At 35.6% G+C, this 22,331-nt stretch overlaps 1 protein-coding gene across 4 annotated transcripts in view; it reads left to right on the forward strand.

Moving 5' to 3' along the window:
* LOC109101966 (P protein-like) overlaps positions 1-22,331 on the forward strand; it is an 85,949-nt gene that overhangs the window by 27,766 nt on the left and 35,852 nt on the right. For all 4 annotated transcript variants that reach the window (XM_042726135.1, XM_042726137.1, XM_042726136.1 and 1 more), the window contains 6 exons: positions 639-763; positions 2,358-2,496; positions 11,576-11,708; positions 18,126-18,273; positions 18,917-18,974; positions 20,241-20,349. In XM_042726135.1, the coding sequence (XP_042582069.1) occupies positions 639-763; positions 2,358-2,496; positions 11,576-11,708; positions 18,126-18,273; positions 18,917-18,974; positions 20,241-20,349 (712 nt within the window). The remainder of the gene's footprint in view (positions 1-638; positions 764-2,357; positions 2,497-11,575; positions 11,709-18,125; positions 18,274-18,916; positions 18,975-20,240; positions 20,350-22,331) is intronic.

The following is a 22,331-nucleotide window of genomic DNA, read 5'->3' on the forward strand; positions in this document are numbered from 1 at the left end:
AAATGCTATCGTTCCTTTATGCCATTCACAGTTGTGATATAGAATCCCCTATTCTTTCTTTATCGTTAGCATTATAGTTATCATCCTTGGTATGAATGGGCCTTTACTCTTTGTTTATTTGTCAGTTAGCATCTTTTTTAGTCAGGAAGCAGTGACATAATAGGTGGGTTACAACACCCATGCATTACCACTTGATTAGTATGATTCCAGACAGCCTGATAATGTCTCCATAGCGACAGGCTCTTAAAGTTGGAGGTCTTTTTTTTTTATTCTTTTCTTTTCAGGCATGAACATTCTTTTAGCACTAAACCCCGAATGAGCAAAAAACACTATAGAGCCGTGTCAGTTTTTAGACTGAATTCCTCATTAAAGTTCACTTTTGAACATTGTGTTCTGAGACCCTCTCAGAGGACTGCTCTTGATTCTCTGTCTTTGAGGTGCTGTTAAATCTATCTCTCCATTCCAATGGAGAATGTTTTGAACACATTGTTTTTTTTAATGTTTATTAACAAAGGCAAGTGATTTTTGGGTTTAATTTATTTTTGACCCATTTAGTTTTCATTAATGTGAAGTTACGAGAAAAATCAAACCTTTGTAAACCAAGTATTCCCAACAGTGTTCTGTATGTCTCCACACAGGCGTATCAGTTATCGAGAGGAAGAGTGTGGCCCATGATTATGATTCTGTGCCTAATTGCGGCCGTTCTGTCAGCCTTTCTTGATAATGTAACAACCATGATGCTCTTCACCCCTGTTACAATCAGGTAATGGTCTCTCTTTTCCTGAAATAGAGTTTCTTTCTCTCTTAATATCTCTTTTGAATTCTTTTTTAACCCTGTTTAGTAATACAAGTCTATGTGACAAGTAATAACACTGGAATAAACATTAAAATACAGTGTTCTGAGGTTGAAGCCACAACATTTGAGACTCCTCAGAAAACCTCCAGAATGCCTTTCCCAACAGACATTCGTTGTAAGTGCTTTGCTGTAAAACTTGACTTTCTTTTATTTTTATGAACTGAGGGACAAATCCATTTCTTTGGTAAGTGACAGCATGCCACAGACTCTATCAATAGAGCATAACTTGCATTGAACATGGAACATTTCTCTATTAGGTCTTTGTAAAGAAGTTTGTTCAGCTGAACTACTACTACTACTACAAAAAAAAAAAAAACCAAGAAGCATTGGTTTTTCAACTGACAAGGTTTTCTCTGTCAGTCTGTGCTTAGATTTATATGAGGATTCAATAAGTCATGTCTCCATGCTATAAACGTCCCACACCTCATTGCTCTTTTCAGCTCCATTTGAGCTTATTTTCTTCCATCTATTCAATGTTACACGTTGTCCCTCAGTGTGATTCATTGGTGCCTATGCATATTATATTTGTGTTCTCAAGTCATTTACTGTATATGTTTTGTATCCTGATGTACAGCATCATTTATATATCATTTATTTAGCAATGTTTAGGACACCCTTGCTTTCAAAGTACATGTGCTATGAAGCAATTAGGCATCATGTAATATTGTTTCATGTCTCATCCCTGCTTTAAAAAATAAAAAAACCTTAAGGCCAACAAAGCATATCTTTTTTCGGCAAGGGTACTTTTATTTGTATTAATCCTTGTGCAAAATTCATCTGTCAAATTCTTATCATCTTATGTGGACATTAAAAGAAAATCTCTTGTGTGGTCAGATAAAATAAATCTATATTTCACAAGTAGCCATTAAAAAGTTATACGCTGCCTCAGCATCTTCATGACACTGCTAGTGAGAAATGACTCCTTATTTTGATTATGCATCACCAATTGCATCTTCAAACACCTTTGGGGCTTCAGGGGCAATCCTCATCAAAAAAAAAAAAAAAAAAAAACACTCGTTAAAGAACGAATTTGAGAAATTAGAGAGTTCAGCTTTTCGTTGACAGGCAATAATGCAATCCTCATCAATAGTGACATCAAAACACATTTTAGGCTTAATATAGAAAAAATGTGCATTGTGCTCAAATAGTACTCCAAATAAAGTTGATTTTAACTTTTAAATCAGTAAGTCTCGAGCGATATGTCAGTAATATGTTAATAGATTTTAACTATACTTTGCATGGAATAAATGTATTTTAAATATATTACTTTTTATAGGGGGGAGGTATTCTGTGTGTGTTTTTTTTTGCATGTTTTATGTTCTACCAGACAAAAATCATGAAAGTATAATGGATTAGAAAAATAGTAGTACACCTTTTCTCAAAAAATGACTAGTGAGCATTTAACTTTCTTGGAGACCACTCTATGTGACATGTTTGCATTGCATTGATGTTTCAGGAACTTCAGTCCTAATCAGGTTTTGTAATGTCTTCTGTACATTAGGTTATGTGAAGTGCTCAATCTGGACCCCAGGCACGTCCTAATTGCCGAGGTCATCTTCACCAACATCGGAGGAGCTGCCACTGCTGTTGGAGATCCACCCAATGTCATCATCGTATCCAACCAGGATCTGCGTAAAAAAGTATGCAATTAATTCCCACCATTCTTATTTGATGCTGGGTTATTCACGGGTGAAAGGATATTGTGCTGCTGTCGTGTGCCTGTTGAGAATGTCTCAGGGAACTTATTTTACAAATTATACATGACTGCACAAATAAACAAAAACACACAGACACAAGCATGTGACCGAGCATTTTTCTGGCATAGAATGATAGCCTTGTGCCAAAACACGCTGTCACTATCTACTCAAGGCTAAAACACCATGGCATCCTGTCTTACACCTCAGACTATTAATTATGTAGGAATACTTCTAGCCAGCTTTAGTTACGCTCTGCCAAATTCTCTCTCTCTGTCTCTCTCGCTCTCTTTCTATCAGCAGAGTTAAAATCTTTTAACTTTAGTAAAAACTAAATGGCAAACTTGTACAGTCATTGTGTACCAACTCCGAGACCAACAATTTTCGACTAAGGGTAAGCAAGATGTTTGGCTGCAGTAGACTTGTTACTCACAGTATCTCGCCTGTTTCACATACTATGCAAAGACCACACATAAGGTATTGACACATTGCACATCAGAAAATCTGACTAAATCAAGATCATTTAGGCAGTTTTTTTTTGTCATATTACCATTAGAGTGTAAATATCTAATTATTTTTAATGTGAATTAGATATTTAAAAAAAATCAATAGATTACACTTTATTTTAATTTGTCCTTGTTACAGTGTAATTACTGCATACATTTAAGTACTGAGTAGTATTAATTAATGGTTAGGATTAGGGTTTGGCTTAGGGTTACTGGCATGTATTTATGAATAATTTATTTTTAGGCTTATTATAATAGTAAGTACATGTAACGTGTAACAAGGACACCTTAATATAAAGTTTTACCATTCAATTTATTTAATATATGTATATTTAATATGTAATGCTATTAATCAGATTCATCTTTACCTTTGCTTATTTTGGGCCTTCTCTTGTTTGGCAAATGAATAACACTTAAAATGCAAGTGTAGGAAGGCAGAGAGAGAGAGCGAGTGTTTGTAACCATAAAAGCGAACAAAAATCTGCATTTCTTACAGACTGCAGTGTCTTTTTTATGGAAACTAAAAATCTCCCACACTGGCAAGCTAACTTTTTCGGAAGCGAGTAGAATGTCTTTCTTTCATCTGTTTTCTCAAACATGTTTTTTTCTTTTTTTTTGGTAGTAGTAACTACACACGGTGTTGCTGAATTTTTTCCCCACTCTATGATGAGTGGCAACTGTGTTGAGTTGCAATACTGCAACCTACTATGTTGGAGTGTCAACCAGTTATTGGCGCTGGATTATTGATGATATTATGTATGTGTACTATTAACATGTTATCAGTATTTCATTTTTAAATGTTTATCATCTATATCAGTATACTGTGACACTCCTACTTGATTATGCAGCGTGAAACAGGTCTTATTGTGTGTTACTTGGTGCTGTTGAAGGTACAACGAAGCAATGCCTGTGGATGCAAGTGATTGCAAAATATAAGGTCTGCAACATCGGCTTGTACTTTCCTAACATAATCAGAGAACAGTTTCACAAGGACTTTCTTTTTTCATTGTACAACTTGAGAGTCTACGAGCAAACTCTTTCAATCAAACCCTAACTCGCAGGAAAACACAATTTAAAGTTCGGTCCTGCCAGTTGGTCAAGGTCACAGGCGGGCTGAATAATCTCCAGGTTTATGATGTGACCTCAAAGCAGAGAGTCTTGTGTGGTTCTGTCTTCTTTGAGGCTTGTGTAATATTGGTTTGATTTGAAAAGGTGAGGGAACATTTTGTGATTTATTATTCACTTTAATGGAGGAGACGGAACAGTGTGACCCAGGTTCGTGGTTGATTAAAATGTTCATGTTCACATTCAGACAGAGATCAATGCATGACCTCATCGGTTGTATGGCTAAATTCACAGAATATGTCTTTGAAATTATTCTTTCTGTATTTGAGTGTCCGCCAGTTTGTCTTTTTGTAGTCGTGTTTGTTGTTTTATAGCTCTTATTTACGATTATAGATATGAATGGCTAACCCTTTGAGTGCACTTCATAACACAACTGAAGTATGCGTTGCATTCTCGGCATCGCCGCAAGCTGGCATTAGCATAAACTGTCTAATTCTACAGCTAGTTTTCTCTTTTAAATCAGAGGAGGGGCAGTTTGAAGAGAATGTTGCTAAGCAAGACAGATCTCATAAGTATGTTTACCTGAATAATAACAAATCAGATTCAGTAGCGAAGACATTCGAAGCTAGCTCTATCATCCCATGAGATTTGTTATCGTCTCCTTAGCGTAAGAACACATGTTTAATATGTTCAACGGGACTATGCTTGCAATGCTTTAGCTGAGCGTTTAAAGTATATACATAAAGTATATTTCTGGCCTAAATCGTGCAGCTTGTTGAGGTGTGCTATTACTGGTGATCTACAATACAACAAACAATGAAAATTCCTTAGATGTGCATTGAAATTGGATTGGCACTAGACTGAGGAATCAGAACGTTATACAGACTTGCGCTATATCCAAACATGCATACATTCATACGATATAGTAGGCAGTGAAGGGTAGATTACTTACAAATTGTAGTCTATTACTGATTACAGATTACATGATGAAAACTGTAGTTAGTAATGTAATCTACTGTAGGTTACTAATTTTAGGTAATATAATCTGACTACTTTTAGATGACATTTTATCTAACTTATACCATATTGGTATAAAAAAGAGAAGAGAAAGAAAATATATTTCTTTTTTATTAAAACACTGTAAAATGTATTAAACATTACGTTACACCATGGTTTCCCATACTGGGCTTAATGTAATAACTGCAGTGGGTTTGTGAGTTGATAAAAAGCTAAAATAAAAATAATTTAAACACTTTGCATTTATTTGTTTACGTGCATGTCATTGTGTCCATTAACCGATATCAGAGAATACTTTTTGTCCAGACTTTCAAAATCAACAGTTACTGAAGGTGATTGGATATGACATCACCAGTGTTTAGTAGCTTGCATAATTATTTGTTTCATGTATGGTCTAATTGCTTAAGAGGTGCTTTTCCCTCAAATTCAGAAGCATGTTGTGCACATTTATTTACATGCCATTTGTGAATATAGTCAGAGCTAAGTGGTATGAAACACAGTAAGATTTTTTAAAGAAAAAATTAAGAGAGAGAAAGAAAAAAAAAAAGATTTAGGGAGAATCAGTAAGTTATGAATCGTTTACGATGGCAAGTTCTTCTTCCATAAAAGCATGTACGCTATTGTATGTGTTAGTGTATATGGTCAAAGTGTGTTTCAGTAAGTAGCCTACGTGTAAGGCTAAAGCCCTGAATGAGACACAGAGGATGAGATAGAGCTCTTTCATCTCCAGCTCCGGATGCTGATTAAAGATGCTCTCTTTGGAGCCACTCTACCCTGCAGCTCTTCTGTCACACACTACCACAGACACAATGACTAAGACACAAAACCCTATGTGTGTGTGTGTGAGTATCAGTGCAAAAAAGAAAAGGAGGGGGAAAAGGGTGGCTATAAAAGTATAGGAGATCCATCTTTTTCTGACAGTCTATTTAAAAGGCTACACGAACAACTATATGCCTAAAAACCTCAATCTATTTGGAGCCATAAATTTTGATGTCATATAAACATCTTGTCAGCGAAACTGATTTCCAGCACCATCACACTTTCTGACAGAGATGGATGAATTAGTGTGTGAAGCACATTAAATTAGCTGTTTTAATCAAGTGCTGCTTCACGTTTTAAGTGCGTTTTAAAGGGAGTATCTCAAGGGTGACTTGAAGGGTCAAGCAAAGGTAAAGAGAGAAGTTTTGTACTACACATGATTTTTTCAGAGGTCATCATAGCAAAAGATTAACAGTTAGTTAGGGCTCATTTTCACCTGAATCAAAAATTTCACAAGGGTCGACACAATATTTAAATTTTTTAAAATAGCGCATAAATTTTGTCAATATCATTGTTGTCAGAATTATTGTGAAAATATGGTTAGAAAACACATTTTGGAGACTCTGATTTCTGAGGTCCATTGAAAAGTTTCTGGGCATCATTTCTTGGATATTTAGACAAACTAGCTGCCCAACCAACATCTTAATGTTTTGCAGCTCTTTAGTTACTGAACCTGTATTTATTTAGGTCTAAGGTAGTGCACATACATGTATTTTTATTGTTTTTATTTTGTTATTTTTATTTGTTTTTATTTATTTAATTTTTTTGTGAGTGCATGTGAAGTCTGCCACAGTGTTGTTTATTCTGTGTTGTACTCTGAAAAATCCTTAAAATAAAATTAAATTAAAAAAAGAAAACAAAAAGACAACTGTTATTAACATATTGGCTGTTTATTAGTATTTACAGAGCACATATTTTGCATGACAATAATCCCACCCAATACCTAAATTTAACAACTACCTAACTATTAATAAGCTGCAAAAGTTTTAGTTAGTGGTTTGTTAATAGCAAGAAAGTGTGAACCATTATTCTAGATTAACAAATACTGTTAAATTATTTTTCATTAATTTTTAAGCCATTATACCTAAATTTAACTAATGTTAACTAACTGAACCTTAAAGTAAAGTCTCACTGTATTCTTTGTAAAAAAAGGTCATTAAACCCATTAAAACCCATCAACGAGGGTGACGTACAGTAAATATTTAATGAGAATAGTTGCCATCACAGTTTTTAATTTAGTTGTTCCTCACACTCTTCCATCGGCGACAGAAAGGTGCCTGGTTTAAATTATTGTTTCTTCAGCTGGCTTTCAGAGCTGAAATCGCTGTGGGGTTTGAGTTCATTTGTGGCTCAGTAGAAACATCGTCCTTGCCTGTCAAACCGGCTGTTGCACAGGATGATGCAGCGGTAATCATGCTCAAGTTATATTTTCCACATCAGGGTCACTTCCTGCTGGGCTACAATTGACAGTGGGAAGTTTCTGAAAAACCCAATATCCATAAACTTGCATTTCTGACAGGCCTAAATCTCTGGAGGGTGGAACCCATCAAATGTACTGAAGCCCCCCTGCTCTAAATTTACTACTTTATAAACATCATTTTTGCTTTCCGTCAGGAAGTTCAGTGATAAATATGCTCCTGTAGTGCATACACAGAAGAGTGTGTGAAGTGCTGGACAGATTCATCAATTCTATTCTGCAGGGAGAGATTGCATCTTCTGTAATTATTGACATGGATGCAGTGGTTTGTGTTATCTCTGTGTTACACGGGCCAGATTTGTTTATATTTGAGATGGCTTCTGTTTGTGTTGACAACATGCAGATGATGAATGGAGATACTGTACAACTTCATGTGCTAAAAATGACACACACACACACACGTATGCAGTTCAATACATGCTCATTTGTTGATTGTTGTGTGCATTGATTTGGTACCTGTTTAGCTGGGTCTTAAAGTTATTCATATAAAATACCACTTTTATAGCATTACTAAGAGATTCACACACTTTTCTGGTTTACACATGTCTATGCATGTGTCTGAGGACTCGGGTTCCTGATGCAATAGAGGTAGGAGTCGATGAAACTCTGGGCTCTCCATGAATGACTGATCCAAAACTATTTTTAAGCTGGTTCAAACAGGTGCTTTTACAGTGTGTGTCTGCACATAAGATGGTGTAATGTAGTTTACTGATCCTTTGTATAAACTCAAAAGTTCTTTAGGCGAATTTTCTAAAAATATGTATTTCTGTACCTGACATTGATATTAGTGTCTTGAAGGTATCATTTAATTTTTATTTTATTTTATTTTATTTTATTTTACTTGCAGACTTTAAACTGGCTTGAATCCTTTTGGGTATACTGTTGTTTTCTGCTCTATATGTAAATGAATGAGTATTTGCATTTTTGTGTGACTCATGTCTGTTTGCTTGTATATAGCCAAGGATTTAATTTGAGTCTTTAGTGAAGCCACCTTCTCCAGCAGTCACTTAATCTGTTTATTAAGCTCCAATCAGCCTCAAGATCTTTAGATCCTCTGGATTCTGAATGGAAGCTCTGCCATACAAATAGATGGATGACATGGCGCCATACAGCTTAATAAAAAGCACTGTGCTTTACTAATCCACAACTTCAAAAGATTTTATGCACTACCTTGACTTACAAAAAGCAAATAATATAATCTGTAAGATGGTTTTGAAAGAAGTCTTTTATGCTTATTTGATTATAAATACAGAAAAATATATATTGTGAAATATTATTGCAATTTAAAAGAATTGTTTTCTATTTTAGCACATTTTAAAATAAAATGTATTCCTTGGCAAAGCAGAATATTCAAGCAATTTTACTCCAGTCTTTAATATTAAACCATAATACTTTTTTGTACCATAAAACAACATTTATTTGTTACACTAAAAATTTGTGCTATCACTTTGTTTCAAAAACAAAAGTCACAATTTGAATGACCAAATTCACACTTTTTTATTAGGTTTTTCATAGTTTCATCAAATGATTGTTAGAGAGCAAATGAGTGGTAAATTGATTGAATTGATTCATGATTTTATTAATTTCCCTGACTTATCCAGGCCTAGAAATCACAATTTTTAAAACCTCCAAAGTTTCCAGGTTTCCCATGAACGTACAAACTCTGTCTGTCCCACATTTCCCCGGCAGCAGTCAGTCATGACGGAACATCTTGTACTTGTGGCCTCTTTGTTTATTTGTTTGTGTTTCTCTGTTTGTTTGGGCTGTGCGAGTCGAAATAGGCCCCCCTTCGGTCTCAACAGGATCTCTACAGCAGGGATGTTGCCATTTGGTCAGTCAAGCATCCATCTGTGGAGCTCTCTGTAGATCAGACATTTGAGCATGGGCAGAAGGAGTGTTTCAGGGTCGCTGAGGAGACATCTCATGAACCCTGTGCTTTCTCTCTCTGGCATCTGCTGGACCGTCAGTCACACTCCCAGAAATCTCAGCTGCCGATCAGTGCTTCTCCTGGCCCCAGCCAGACAGGCTTTGGCGGACTCTGGTTTGACTGTGGCCCCTGACTGCTCACTAATCAGCTAGTGCCAACAGTGAAGGTCTTTATATGCCTAGTGATTTCTCATTCCCTCTTCTCATTGCTTTATGAAGTTACTTTCTTGGCTAATAAAAGTGGGACAGTGACAACAGAAATGGAGTTGAAGAGAACCACTTTAATGAAATGTTATCGACAAATCCCCACTAGCCCAGCTTGTCCCAATGAGTCTGTATAACGATATCTCTTATTTGTGAAACTCTTGACTTTAAGATGCACTGCACTATTCCTAAATTATTTTTTAAATCAAATGATCCCAAAAATCATGTGATAGAATATGTTAAGAAAGGCTGGTTCATTTTAAAGTAATAAAAATAGTTTTTCTTTCAATATATCAGTCTTTACTTGAATCTTAAAGTGATGGTTCACACAAAAATGAAAATTCTGTATCATTCAAGTTGAATTCAAGAACCTGATCAGGTTGATTTGTGAACAGTTTTTTAAACGGATCAGCAGATTCACTGAAAAGATTTGATCTTTTCACAAATCAGACATCACTTTTTGCAATGAGGGTGAATAAATGATGAAATTATAAATTTTTAAGTGAACTTTTTCATATATCCAGAGGGTTTCCCCTTGTCTTGCAGTGGTCCTTTCATTTGTCCTTCCTGTCTTTCAGTGAATTTTTTTCTTTATAATGTGGTTAAATAATTCCATATAATAATTTAATGTTCTTTCCTTTAAAACGTCTCTCTCTCTCTCTCTCTCTCTCTCTCTCTCTCTCTCTCTCTCTCTCTCTCTCTCTCTCTCCCTCTCTCTCTCGCTCTCTCTCTCTCTCTCTCTCTCTCTCTCTCTCTCTCTCTCTCTCTCTCACTCACACACTCTTTATTCCTGATCTCCTGTAGAGGTCACTGTATACCAGTTTTCACGTCTATTTGTCTCCATTCACATTTGTCTCATTTTGGCATCTGAGATTGGACATGTTGTTTGCTTACTAGCATCTTAATTTTTTATTTTTCCAAATAATACAAGACCATGTTTATCCTTTCAATTGTGGTTTTGTTTTATGGGTGGAGGATTTAGTACCTTGAGCTGCTTTCGGGAGGTTATACTGCCAAAAATCAGCATCAGTGCCCCCCCACCACCATTTTTACCAGCCTTTCCTTTCATTTCTAAGAACTACCTCTAAATCCTGGGTTTTTGCCAAGCCTGAGCAATGCGGGGAGCTAAACTACAGCAGGGATGCAATTTTCTTGTATCTTGCCAGTTCCTTTACAAAATAGAAGAGACTGTGTCTAGTTGTCACATTTTTAACTAATTTTTAAATTCTCAGGATCCATTTCTGTATAGGTACAAAAAATAAAGTATTGGCTATGATAAAACATTGTTGCCATTATTTTTGCCCAAGAAAAAAAGCACAGTTTATTTAACACCTTTTGTTAAAATTATATTGGTGCTAAGTTGTCACAATGGTAGCCTGCCATTAAATATTTATTTAATGTTATAGACTTCTCACTAAGCACAATTTAAACAGTAAAGCAATTTGTGAACTGTAGAATTCTTTGTAGAATGTCTTTGTACTAATTATGTACACATTCTGTATGTCATCATGCAAACAAGCAAAGATACCTCATGGGTTATAGACCAGCGATGTATTGAAAGATAAGTCGTTGGATTAGATTTTAGGCCACACAGATCTATTTTACACATCTCTATCAGTGGTGCCGTTTGAAAATGTGATGCCGTCTGGTTATTATGAAAGATGGGTTGGGCTGCACAGGCAATAAAATATCATCTGAAGCTAGATTTTCAGCCGAGAGGGCTGTGTGCTCTTGATATGAATGAAAATTAATAAATAGTCAAGAGCATTTTAAGAGGATTTGTGCCACACGCAGGTGCTCATTTAAATCTTATATAAGTGTTTAAATGCATAAAGATGCATGATTCTGTTGATGAAATGTAATCAAGGCCTCCATCCACATTATATGGAGAGCCAGTAAAGTGGATGTGATCTCTACTTAGTGCTTAGAATAGATTTCATGAAATACCACAGCAAATTAATTGCATAATTTTTAAAAGGGTGAAAATGAACCCGCCCTCTTTTTCTTCTAGGGGATTGACTTTGCGGCCTTTACGGGTTACATGTTCCTGGGAATCTGTCTGGTGCTGCTGACCTCATTTCCTTTTTTGAGAATGCTGTACTGGAATAAGAAACTTTACAACAAAGAATCCAGCGAAATCGTGGGTGAGTATTCATTTATTCTGCTCTGTTTCCTAAACTCACACGGAACTACCCTCAAGTGTATGCAGAGCCACTCTGCTTTCCTTCCTTTTTGATTCAAGCTCTTTTGTTCTGACATGTGCAATGAAAAATTAATTCATAATCCCATTGACCTAGATCTTAAAGAATGAGCAATCATTTCTAAAAACCATAGAGTGGTTGAGGGCACACTTGACCTTCCCTTGTTGACAGCAGTTCTTCCTATATGAGAATGTGAATGAGTGTCATACACCATTCTACACTATTTACACCAAATCTCATATCCTATCCAAAGCTCCTTACATTTGGCCTTTGAGCCCCAGTGACTGGGATAGGCACAGCCTACCCTTTCATGAATGATAAGAACCTCAGCAATACATAAATTTTTCATTCGCCCCTCCTCCTCCCCCACCTCTGATGATCACATTGATGCGTTTAGTGTACCCTTCAGGCTGTTTTCCCTGATATTTCCATTGTTCTTATCAGATGAGCCTGTTCTGAAAGCCGTAACGCGTCTGTATTAAATACATAAATCCTTTCATAGATGACCTCTCTCAAGACCTAGACTTATGCAGACAGGACATGTTAGAGGGTCAGTGTTTGGCTGGTTGGCAATGCCCGTTTAGCCCCTCCTGGTAGATGTTGTAACTACACCATCTGTAACCACAAAGCCACTGTGCATTTTGAAGAAATTATATATAATTTTTTTTAAAGAAATTTTTTATATATGAGCAATATCACACGAGTAGATGTGAGATATGGATTTATATTGGCACGGCTGATCATCATAGCATGCCGATATACTGTATAGCCATAACTCACAGCTATGAGTGTGATAATGCTCATATAGTATATCAAATTTAAAATATATCAAAATTTTTCTTAAAAAAATAATGTATCATTTCTTATGTAAATACATAAGAAACAACAACAGAGTCTTTAAAACCCCGCTTTTTTGCGAAAGTTTGAAAGTTAAATAGTTAAAGGTTGACAGTTTAACAGCTGAGCCCAAGCCCCTGTTACTAATTCCAAAACGTCACATTAGAACTAGTAACGAAGGAATATTGAGTTGCTTCATTGAAAGCTTATTGTATTACTGTATTAAAAGGTGTATTATGTAGAGTCGAGTATTATGAGAGAGAGATATTGACTGACCGAGTGTAATTACCTACATCTAATACGGTGTTCATTCTTTAGCTCAATCTCATATTCACAATAAAACATTAGTTTGAACGTCCGCCGAGGAAGGCTCAGACTCTGTCGTACTATCCTTTCATCTGTTAATGATGATTTCAGATGACAGCTCTGCTCAGTGCATTTTTTGCCTTTTTACAAGTTGTTGTTAAAAGTAAAAATAACTACTCTGGAAGAAATAATAGATTATGGAGACTAAAGACTGCCTGTTAGATTTACCTAAAATGAATTATATCTCACGTTTAAACACTATAGAGACATCAGAACCAGCGGATCTGGCCGAGGTGAGGCTGCTCTCAGTGGGTTCATGAGTGCAGAACGGCTGCTGACATCCAAAAACGCTAAAGCAAATTTTAAAATAGACATTATCTTATTAACAAACTGCATATTTGAACTATAAAGAAGTACATTCACACCTGAAAACCTCTTAAAACTGCATTCCATGACACAAAAACAGTAATATTTTTAAAATTACAGTGAATTTGTGTATCAGCATAACAGTGAAAGCTAACACTGTGTTTCCGGATGATATCTCCCAAGGGTAACATGTAAAGCGTGAAGAGTAACGGCCCTAGTACTGAGCCTTGAGGTACTCCATACTGCACTTGTGATCAATATGATACCTCTTCATTCACTGCTACGAATTGATGGCGGTCATATAATTATGATTTAAACCATGCAAATGCACTTCCATTAATGCCAACAAAGTTTTCTAGTCTATGCAAAAGAATGTTGTGGTCAATAGAGTCGAACACAGCGCTAAGATCCAATAGCATTAATAGAGAGATACAACCACAATCAGATGATAAGAGCAGGTCATTTGTAACTCTAAGGAGAGCAGTCTCAGTACTACTATAATACCTAAAAAATCACTAAAAAAAATCACAAAAAACACCATTTTACTAAAAAAAAAAATAAAATTGAGAATACAACACCTTCTTCTAGTATCTAGTATATGCGTGTGTGTATACACACACTCTAATGAACAGTGGGCTTGGAACAGTGTGTTCTTGTATAATTAGTCACATTTACAATTCAGGTGATTAACTCAAAAACTCTGCCCAGAGCTTCCTATGAGCAAAGATAGATCATTTTAAATTGTACTTTCAGGTATCAAGTGTTTTAAATTTACAATATTAAACATTTTCTTGCTATCTACAAAAATACATCCTAACAAGGTGCGTGTTAGAGCATGGTTATTGTTGTACTGATATCAGCCTGTCATAATGTATGTTGCACTTGTATCTTGATATCCACCATTGTGTAATGCTTGCTTGAAATGGGTGATGTGTCAAAGAATTGCATATTTATGACATTTTGAAGGAACGGCACATTTAGTCTAAGTGTGAAGGTGCTAACGCAGCTAGAAAGGCCGTTAAAGCCATCATAGACATAGACAGGTCAATACCACTCTCACCTAGGGAGTCATCGCTTCATCACCGCCTCCACATGCTCTGTTCTTTCCCTCTTCTTTCCCAGGCAGGATTTATATACTTTCTCATCATTTTTCCCATTTTGGCAAGCCACTAAAATTAATGAACAAACAAATTTCCTCATCTTCACAGACTTCACGCTGACAAAATTCTGTCTCACCCCCTCGAGTCTTCCCAAAACCTGTATGAGTTTCTTTCTTTCTTTCTTTCTTTCTTTCTTTCTTTCTTTCTTTCTTTCTTTCTTTCTTTTACTTCCTTCCTTCCTTGGTCCAAAACCAAGAGGACGAGTAAATGCTGACAGAATTTTGGATTAATTTCCAACATTTAGATTGTGGTAGTGCAGTGTGAAGTTTGCGAAGATGAAAAAATAAATAGGATTCATTCATTCGTTGTTCATGTTTTTATAAACGTAGGTATTCAAGCTTCAAAATAGGATGTGTAAGCAAAGCAAGTAAGCAATTAAATAAGTAAATAAATAAATAAACAAATATTTAAATGTAGCGATAGACTTTTTTCTGAATTACATTCACTTTTGAGTGAATTATTCCTTTATTACAATCACATTTTAATATATACATTTCATTTGGTTGGTTTGAACATTTTTATCCTCAGTCAAATGGTTTTTGGTCTTTTTATTCCATTATTTGTTGTGTAAATAAATAGACAAAATAATCAGATGAGTCTTCTTCCTCCAGTTGTCAACTTATCTCTACAGATGGCCATTAGCCTCTTGAGCAGCTGCTCCCTCTGCTCCACAGAGACCAACTCCTCACATCTCCCATACACCTCCACACCTGAGCTCTCCTTCATACACCTGACAGTATGACAATAGCTCCTTTATAATAAACCACTAATTTCAGCCATTTACAGGCTGAAATCAGGCTCTGGGGTTCCCAGAAAGGCTTTCACCATACCCATAAATCAGAATGAGAGGAAAACAAAAAGCCTTTTCTAACACCAAGTTGTGTTCTTTCTGAAAGTTCTAAGAGGCACACAGTTGTTGGTCATCCAATTTAAACCAGGTCTTTTGAGACATTCTTTGATTCTGTAAAATAGCATGACAGAGGGAGCTGCTTGTTGATCAGTCCAGTGTCACAGCAGTTTTATTCCCTTAATAACATGCAGATCTGGGCTAGAAAGTAGCAGGTATAAAAGTATGACTTTTGCATAAATGAGTGTAAGCAGGAGTTCAGTCTAACTTTCATTCATCATGTAACACTGCTTGAATGGACCTTTATATCATAAGGTTGTGTGGAAAAGTGGAAATTTAGAGAACTTTACATTAAACCGTCAACCATCGGTTGACCTTGTTAATGCGTCAAATAGAAAATCTATTTTTTTTCCCATTCTTGTTTTTGTTAGACTGTAAAAATCATTTTGTAAATAAAACAAAGATTATTAGAGTATATTTTTCAATAAATAAATAATTATAGACTTAATGCTTCAAAATGGCATGTTTAATTCAGTGAGTTACTTGCAGTTTCTTTGTAATTATTTATGAAATTTACTAGCAATTTCTGAGTGAAAATTATTTCTCATTATTTATAATATATATATATGAGTGGTATATTAATATCTCTAATTTACAACAGTAATTTTAAAGAGTGTAAGATTTAGGATTTATACCACCCAGGCTTAAAAAAAATTAAAACTGAAAGGGCATTTTTTTAAACTTAAAAAATAATAATGTTATTTGGCATTTGTGTACAGTTGTGCACTTTTATTTCTTTCTTTATTTATTTATTTATTTTAGTAATAACAACAATAAATCACGGTCCCCAATACTGTAGCTAGGGGTGCAATATATATATATATATTTTTAAATTTAATTTTTCCAAATCATAATTTTCTTTGATCTTAGACTAGTAATAATATTATTACCTACTGTAATAATATATCACAGTAGATGTCATTACCAAACTTACCAGTATTTGGAATTTGAATTTAGAAATTTTAGTTGTCCATGCTTACACAACATCTACGCAAAACTGTGCCGTTTTGAAAACAACCTGCTCTAGGTTGCATGAATGGATGCTGCACATCTAGAGCCTTAATTGCATATATGCATATATTTTTGAGCCTAGCATTTTAGACATAACACAAGATGAGAGACAAGCAAATAAAAAAAAAAAGAATTTCTTTTTCAGAAGGCAGGAGGCACACCTTATTTGTTCTCACACACCATTGGCCTTTGCCCACTGTGAGGATTGTCTTCCCTTTGAGACCTCATCAGCATGGGACTAGCACCTTGCAGAATGCCAATCTTCCCCTCCATTCTGTGTTTATTGGGCTTTTGGGTGGCTAACACAATGAGCGAGTGCTAGTTGTTGTTAAGCTGATGCAAAGTCTTAGAACTCTGCTCTATAAGGAACAGGAACTTAAATGATTGGCATGCCGGTTCCTCAGGTGCGCCCTGCTCCTGGAACCAAAGACCTCCACAAGGCCTGATGGTGACCACTCAATACCAGTCCAATTTCTAATTCTGTAAAGCCTTAAGTCCCCACAGAGCCTCACTTTCAAAAAAATCAAACCTGCTGTGCGGCTGATTTTCCAGGCCCTCGGCATGATGCATTACTGTCGATTATGATCACCATGTTTTTCCTGTGTCAATTAGCCTCTGGGAAGCTTTCCTAGCAGCCTCACCATCACATGGTGAGGAGTCATGCTGAAGGACTAGTGAAAAACCTTGCCTCTCCTATCTCTTGCTTTCTTCCCTTCTCAATATATTTTCTTTCCTTACTTTTTCATTTCTTTGTATAATTGCCTAGCTTGTGCTTCATCCTCCTATCTGTCTGTCTGTCTGTCTGTCTATCTATCTATCTATCTATCTATCTATCTATCTATCTATCTATCTATCTATCTAACATATGTTATTTTTTATTTATATATTTTGTTGTTTATTTTTTTTACCCACTTCATAGACTTTTTTTCCTGAGACTGGGAATGCCCAGACTCTCATTACTTCATTATTTTTAACTACATACAGACTCCAACTTAGATAAATATTATTAAATATTTCATATTACAGATAAACATTGAAAGTAAATGGTATGCAGTGTCGGAGCGATTCAAATTCACAGCCATTTTAATGTGATCAAATTTATTGCACATTTTCAAACAATTGTTTGGAAATCTGTCACTAAATTTAGATGTAGTGAGATGTCCGTGTTACCTTTATTTATACAGTAAGTGCCATAATAATTGCAATCATGGAGAGATAGTACTGTTTTAAATACTTAATTGACAGTTAATTAAGAGTCAGCTACAAGAACTATAAAGGTATTGAAGTCAAATGTAAATCTAACATATTTTGGGTTTATTTGATCAAATCCAACTTTTATTTTAAACAGTTATCGCTCCATTGAAAATTGTATTTGTTATTGTTTTTTGGTCTGATTTGGTCAGTATTAAAAAACAAAACTCTCCACATTGCTTTGTCTGCATTCTATGTCTACTAAATTAAGTTATACAATTAATGGGCATACATAGTGACTACAGACATTTCAAAGATATTTGAGGTCAAATTTCAAAGATTTAGGCTAAAAAATATTCGGAATAAATGAGCAAACAAATGTGTCACAATTATCCCTCCTTTATTATTATTTTTTTCTGGATTTTTTCTGAACTCTGTTTGACCATAAATCTTAAATAATTATCTTTATCTGTTTCTTCTCATTGTTTTTTTTTTAATAGATTTGAAATTCTTATCTTAATTCGTATTTGTCTGTTCTACAGCTGAACCCTTTATCTTGTCACGATTTGTGTCGCCCTGCAGAACTGAAGCATGAGATTCTGGTGTGGAGGCAGACAGCCCATCGCATTAACCCTGCCAGCCGAGAGGAGACTGCCGTCAAGTGTCTTCTCATGCAGAAGGTGCTCAATCTGGAAAGCCTCCTGCGCAAGAAGCTCAAGACCTTCCAGAGGTGCCACACTCATGCTCAATCTGCTCTTTTCCTTGTCTGCCTGGTTAAAATACAAGCAGTCTGTCTACACCGTGCATGGTGTTTAAAAAACATGGATGTATGTGGAATAGAAATGCATGATATTGCATATAAGGTATTAAGATGAGTGTCTTTCTTGGTATGAGGTCACTTGAAAACACCCTATTAGGTCCAAAATATATCCATTCCCCCTGCATGACACCTGTTGTGTCTGACGGTAGCACTTACCCAGAAGCCCAGGATGATAAATGAGAAATAATTAACCTGTAGAAAATTGTTCTCAATTGTGTCAGCTCTCTAAAGCTCTTGTAGAGAGCTGAAATCTTAATCATGCAGAATAATTTTGTTCTCAACAGTAGCCTGTTTTTATTTTTTATTATTACTATTATAAATGCTTTTTTTAACTAAAGAAATTCGATTAGTTCTGCTTGTGGTTTTGTGAGGCTTGGGGTTTTCTTTGATGACAGATAGAATAATCACAGAAGCCATTTACAGCCTCACATGCTGAGTAGAAAAGGTTCGGGGTGACCACATGAAATCACCACTCCTACTCATTTGCAGGTGTCCATGCTGGCTGAAAAGATGTATTAACACACTATTCTATTTTATTCCTTTATTTTTGTAGGCAAATATCACAGGAAGACAAAAACTGGGAACACAATATTCAAGAGCTGCAGAAAAAGGTACAACAAAGCTTCATTAACATGACTTTGGTTGATTAAATGTTGTACCTCACTGCTAACCCTGCCTTTTCTTTCAGATGTTATCTTATTATATGATAAGAAACTTGACCAATTTATTTGATTCCAGTGGAGTCAAATTTAGAACACCCAGGACCCTGATAATAATAATTATTATTTATGTATTTATTTATATACAGCCATATGTTTTTTGATTGTATAAACATAAACAAAATCGCAAATTATCACATTAAGTGTCATAATATTACTATGAGCTGACGTATTCATTAAGCAGATGCTTTTATCCAAAGTGACTTACAAATGAAACAGTGTTTATAGTTTTGTTTCTAAATATCAATTTATGATATTTTGTGACCTTTGCTGGCAAAATGAGTCGGAATGTGCACAGGGTAATTTTGAGCTAAGTTACAGGCAAAAAAAAATATTTTGGTCGATTTTGAGGCTTTCACAAAAATGAGTTCATTAAGCCCTCGTCTAGTGATCCCAATGCTCCAAATAGTAATTAAACATCTAAAATTATCTTTATTTGGACGCTTCCCAAAAAGATTACCATCCCACAAATCGCCATCCGCGCTGACTCTCTTCAGAAATGCATGCATAACGGCACTCCTGGCAGCGCGAGATCCCAATAAATATACACATATTCACAGAATTACAGTAGGCCTATTTAAGTATTCACACAAACATAATCAGTTATGTCTTAAGTGAATGTTTGGGGAACTGTTGGGGAAAAACATTGGATGTGTAACATTATATGTGTGTATGTACTTTACAGTTGCCCTGACTGAAACCCCACAGTACGCCACTTGAGTCATTTTGCCAGCACAGGTCACATTTGATGGTTTAATTCACTTGGCAGCCAATAATTCACTACAAAAAACACTGTGTTTGGCACACACCATCTCTAGCCTTTGTGGAGTGGAATTCATATGTAATGTACCGTGGGGTATATTTTTAATAAAATACTATTTATTGGAGTTTAATGATCTTATTTGACGTCAATAACAAAAGATATGTTTCTCCTGCCTTGTAAATGTTAACCTCTAAAGCTAAACATACTGTATATGGTTAGCACTGTAATATTTGCAGTTTTGCATTTTTATTTTTCACTGATATAAGTGAACCTGTCAGAAAAGACTTGTGGATTGCAACTCAACAGTTGAGAAACACTGTTTAGAGGGCATAATAGGTATTTGACACGCTTCTTTCTCTCCTGTATCTAAACATGTTTTTCATGGTCTTTTACAGCACAGAATAACTGACAAAATCCTCCTGGTCAAGTGTCTGACTGTCCTTGGGGTGGTCATCTTTATGTTCTTCCTGAACTCCTTTGTCCCTGCTATACATCTGGAATTGGGTAAGCGAGAGACAAACAAAGACACAAATGACCAGGATTCATCCGTTTCTATTGCTGAATTGGCCCTGCTGTTTACATGCCTAACTCTATAATTATGAGGGCTTGTTTCCTCTCTGTTTGAGCAGAGGAAATGGAATCACAAGAATATCTAGCTATTTTTGAAATTATCAAAAATGTGCCAATTTCTGTACCATGGAGCAAACGTTTAATTTTATATGCATTATATTAGGGTTCATAAAATAAAATTAGAGAAATAAATGTTATTAGGCTGACCACTTTTTCCTATGATCTAATTGGTGTGAGTATGAATCCGTCAATGTGTTGATGTCATAATTGTTTGCAGCTGGGCTTTAAATACACAAACGCAAAACCATAACAATGAGATTAAATAAGACGGCTTGTATTACTCAACCTAAAATTAGTTGGTTTTATTTTTTTCTCTCTGTTTTATTTCCGCCACACAGCCTTTCATTTTGCTCTAGCTTTGTCGGACTGGTTTATGTACGTGTTTATTATACGGTGAATGAGACAGGGCCAGTTCTTGACTGCTATATCAATCTGAACTGCAAATAACATTTTTTAGCATTTTAAAATATGCACCCATTCAATTTTAGTTGTATTCCTTATATCTTAAAAAGCACAAGACAGAAAAATGCTCTTGTCATCACAATAATTATGAATTACATGAATCATGTAAATGACAGCCCAACTTTCAATTCAGAACGGCGGAATTTAAAAAAAAAAAAAAAAGAATGTCGAATAGTTTGCATCACTGGATAATATGACTGTTGCTATAGTAAGTAATTCTTACATTCAACATTAACAGCAAGACAAAAGGGGTAAGCTTTCTACTGTATATCCTACGTATTTTAGATGCTTGCTTGTGTCCCGTCAATGCAGTGAATGCATTTTTGCTCGTTGTCAGCCTCTGCTTTTCTGAAACAGACTGAAGCCTCCGTGTGAATTCAGCGCACCTTACATTCAGCTAATAAAAGAAATATGCTGCAATTTTCTGAAGTTATTTTATGATTGTTTGGGCAGTCTCAAGCTATAGCTTAAACTTCTCAAAATACAGTCTGCTTCAGATTAGTTTTAATCTATACACCAAAAAATAAAAATAAATAAATAAATAAATAACTTAGCATAATCTGTATCTTATTCTGATTGGGTGGGCAAAACAGTCTTTTGGGTGGGCTCAGCCCACCCCTGCCCATGCCTGGAGCCGGCCCTGGAATGAGATGTCAATTACAGATGGAAATTAGATTGCGAACTTCAACAAACACTATTAGTGTGAATGAGTTGGTCAATAAGAGAATGCCAGGCTTGCAGCTCGCTGAAGTTTTTGTATTGTTTGGGTCTGATTGTGTATTGATAATCAATTCTCATTTGTGGACAGTTTGAGCTTGTGGAAAGATGACACATGCATATTATTTTCTAAATGATCATGTCTCATCTCTTCATACATACAAAATCATGTTGTTGTTTTTTTTGTTGCCTTCCACAGCTGTGTACTTAATTAACTGGCAATGATGGAAAAAATAATCACTGTACATTACCATTTTCAAAAAAACAGTGAGGTTCTGCTTTCAAATTCTCCTCAGTGCCTCGTTCTGATCAAAACCAGGGTCGGCCAGCATGGCCTGCAAATGACTGTCATTAGACTTTCATTAGGTTGACACATCACCACTCCGTTTGACCTTTGATATTGATTATTTAATCATGGGCAAGGATACAGTGCGCCTGCTGGAGGGCAATGAAGCACGCAGGATGCGCTGCACTCCTCATGTCTTTTCAACGAAAAGCACATTCATGACAATTAAGTGATTCTTAAGCCCCAAGGCCGCATCCTTTTCCCAGAAAAATTATGTAATTACAGTTTGATTATGCTATAATTGACTGGTGAACATTTAGCACATTTCTGTGAACAATATGAGCAGTAACAGTGCATCCGGGGGTTTTCTTGATTTTTTAGATCACTAAAA

Source organism: Cyprinus carpio, chromosome B6 (genome assembly GCF_018340385.1).
Source record: "Cyprinus carpio isolate SPL01 chromosome B6, ASM1834038v1, whole genome shotgun sequence".
Taxonomy (NCBI): Eukaryota; Metazoa; Chordata; class Actinopteri; order Cypriniformes; family Cyprinidae; genus Cyprinus; species Cyprinus carpio.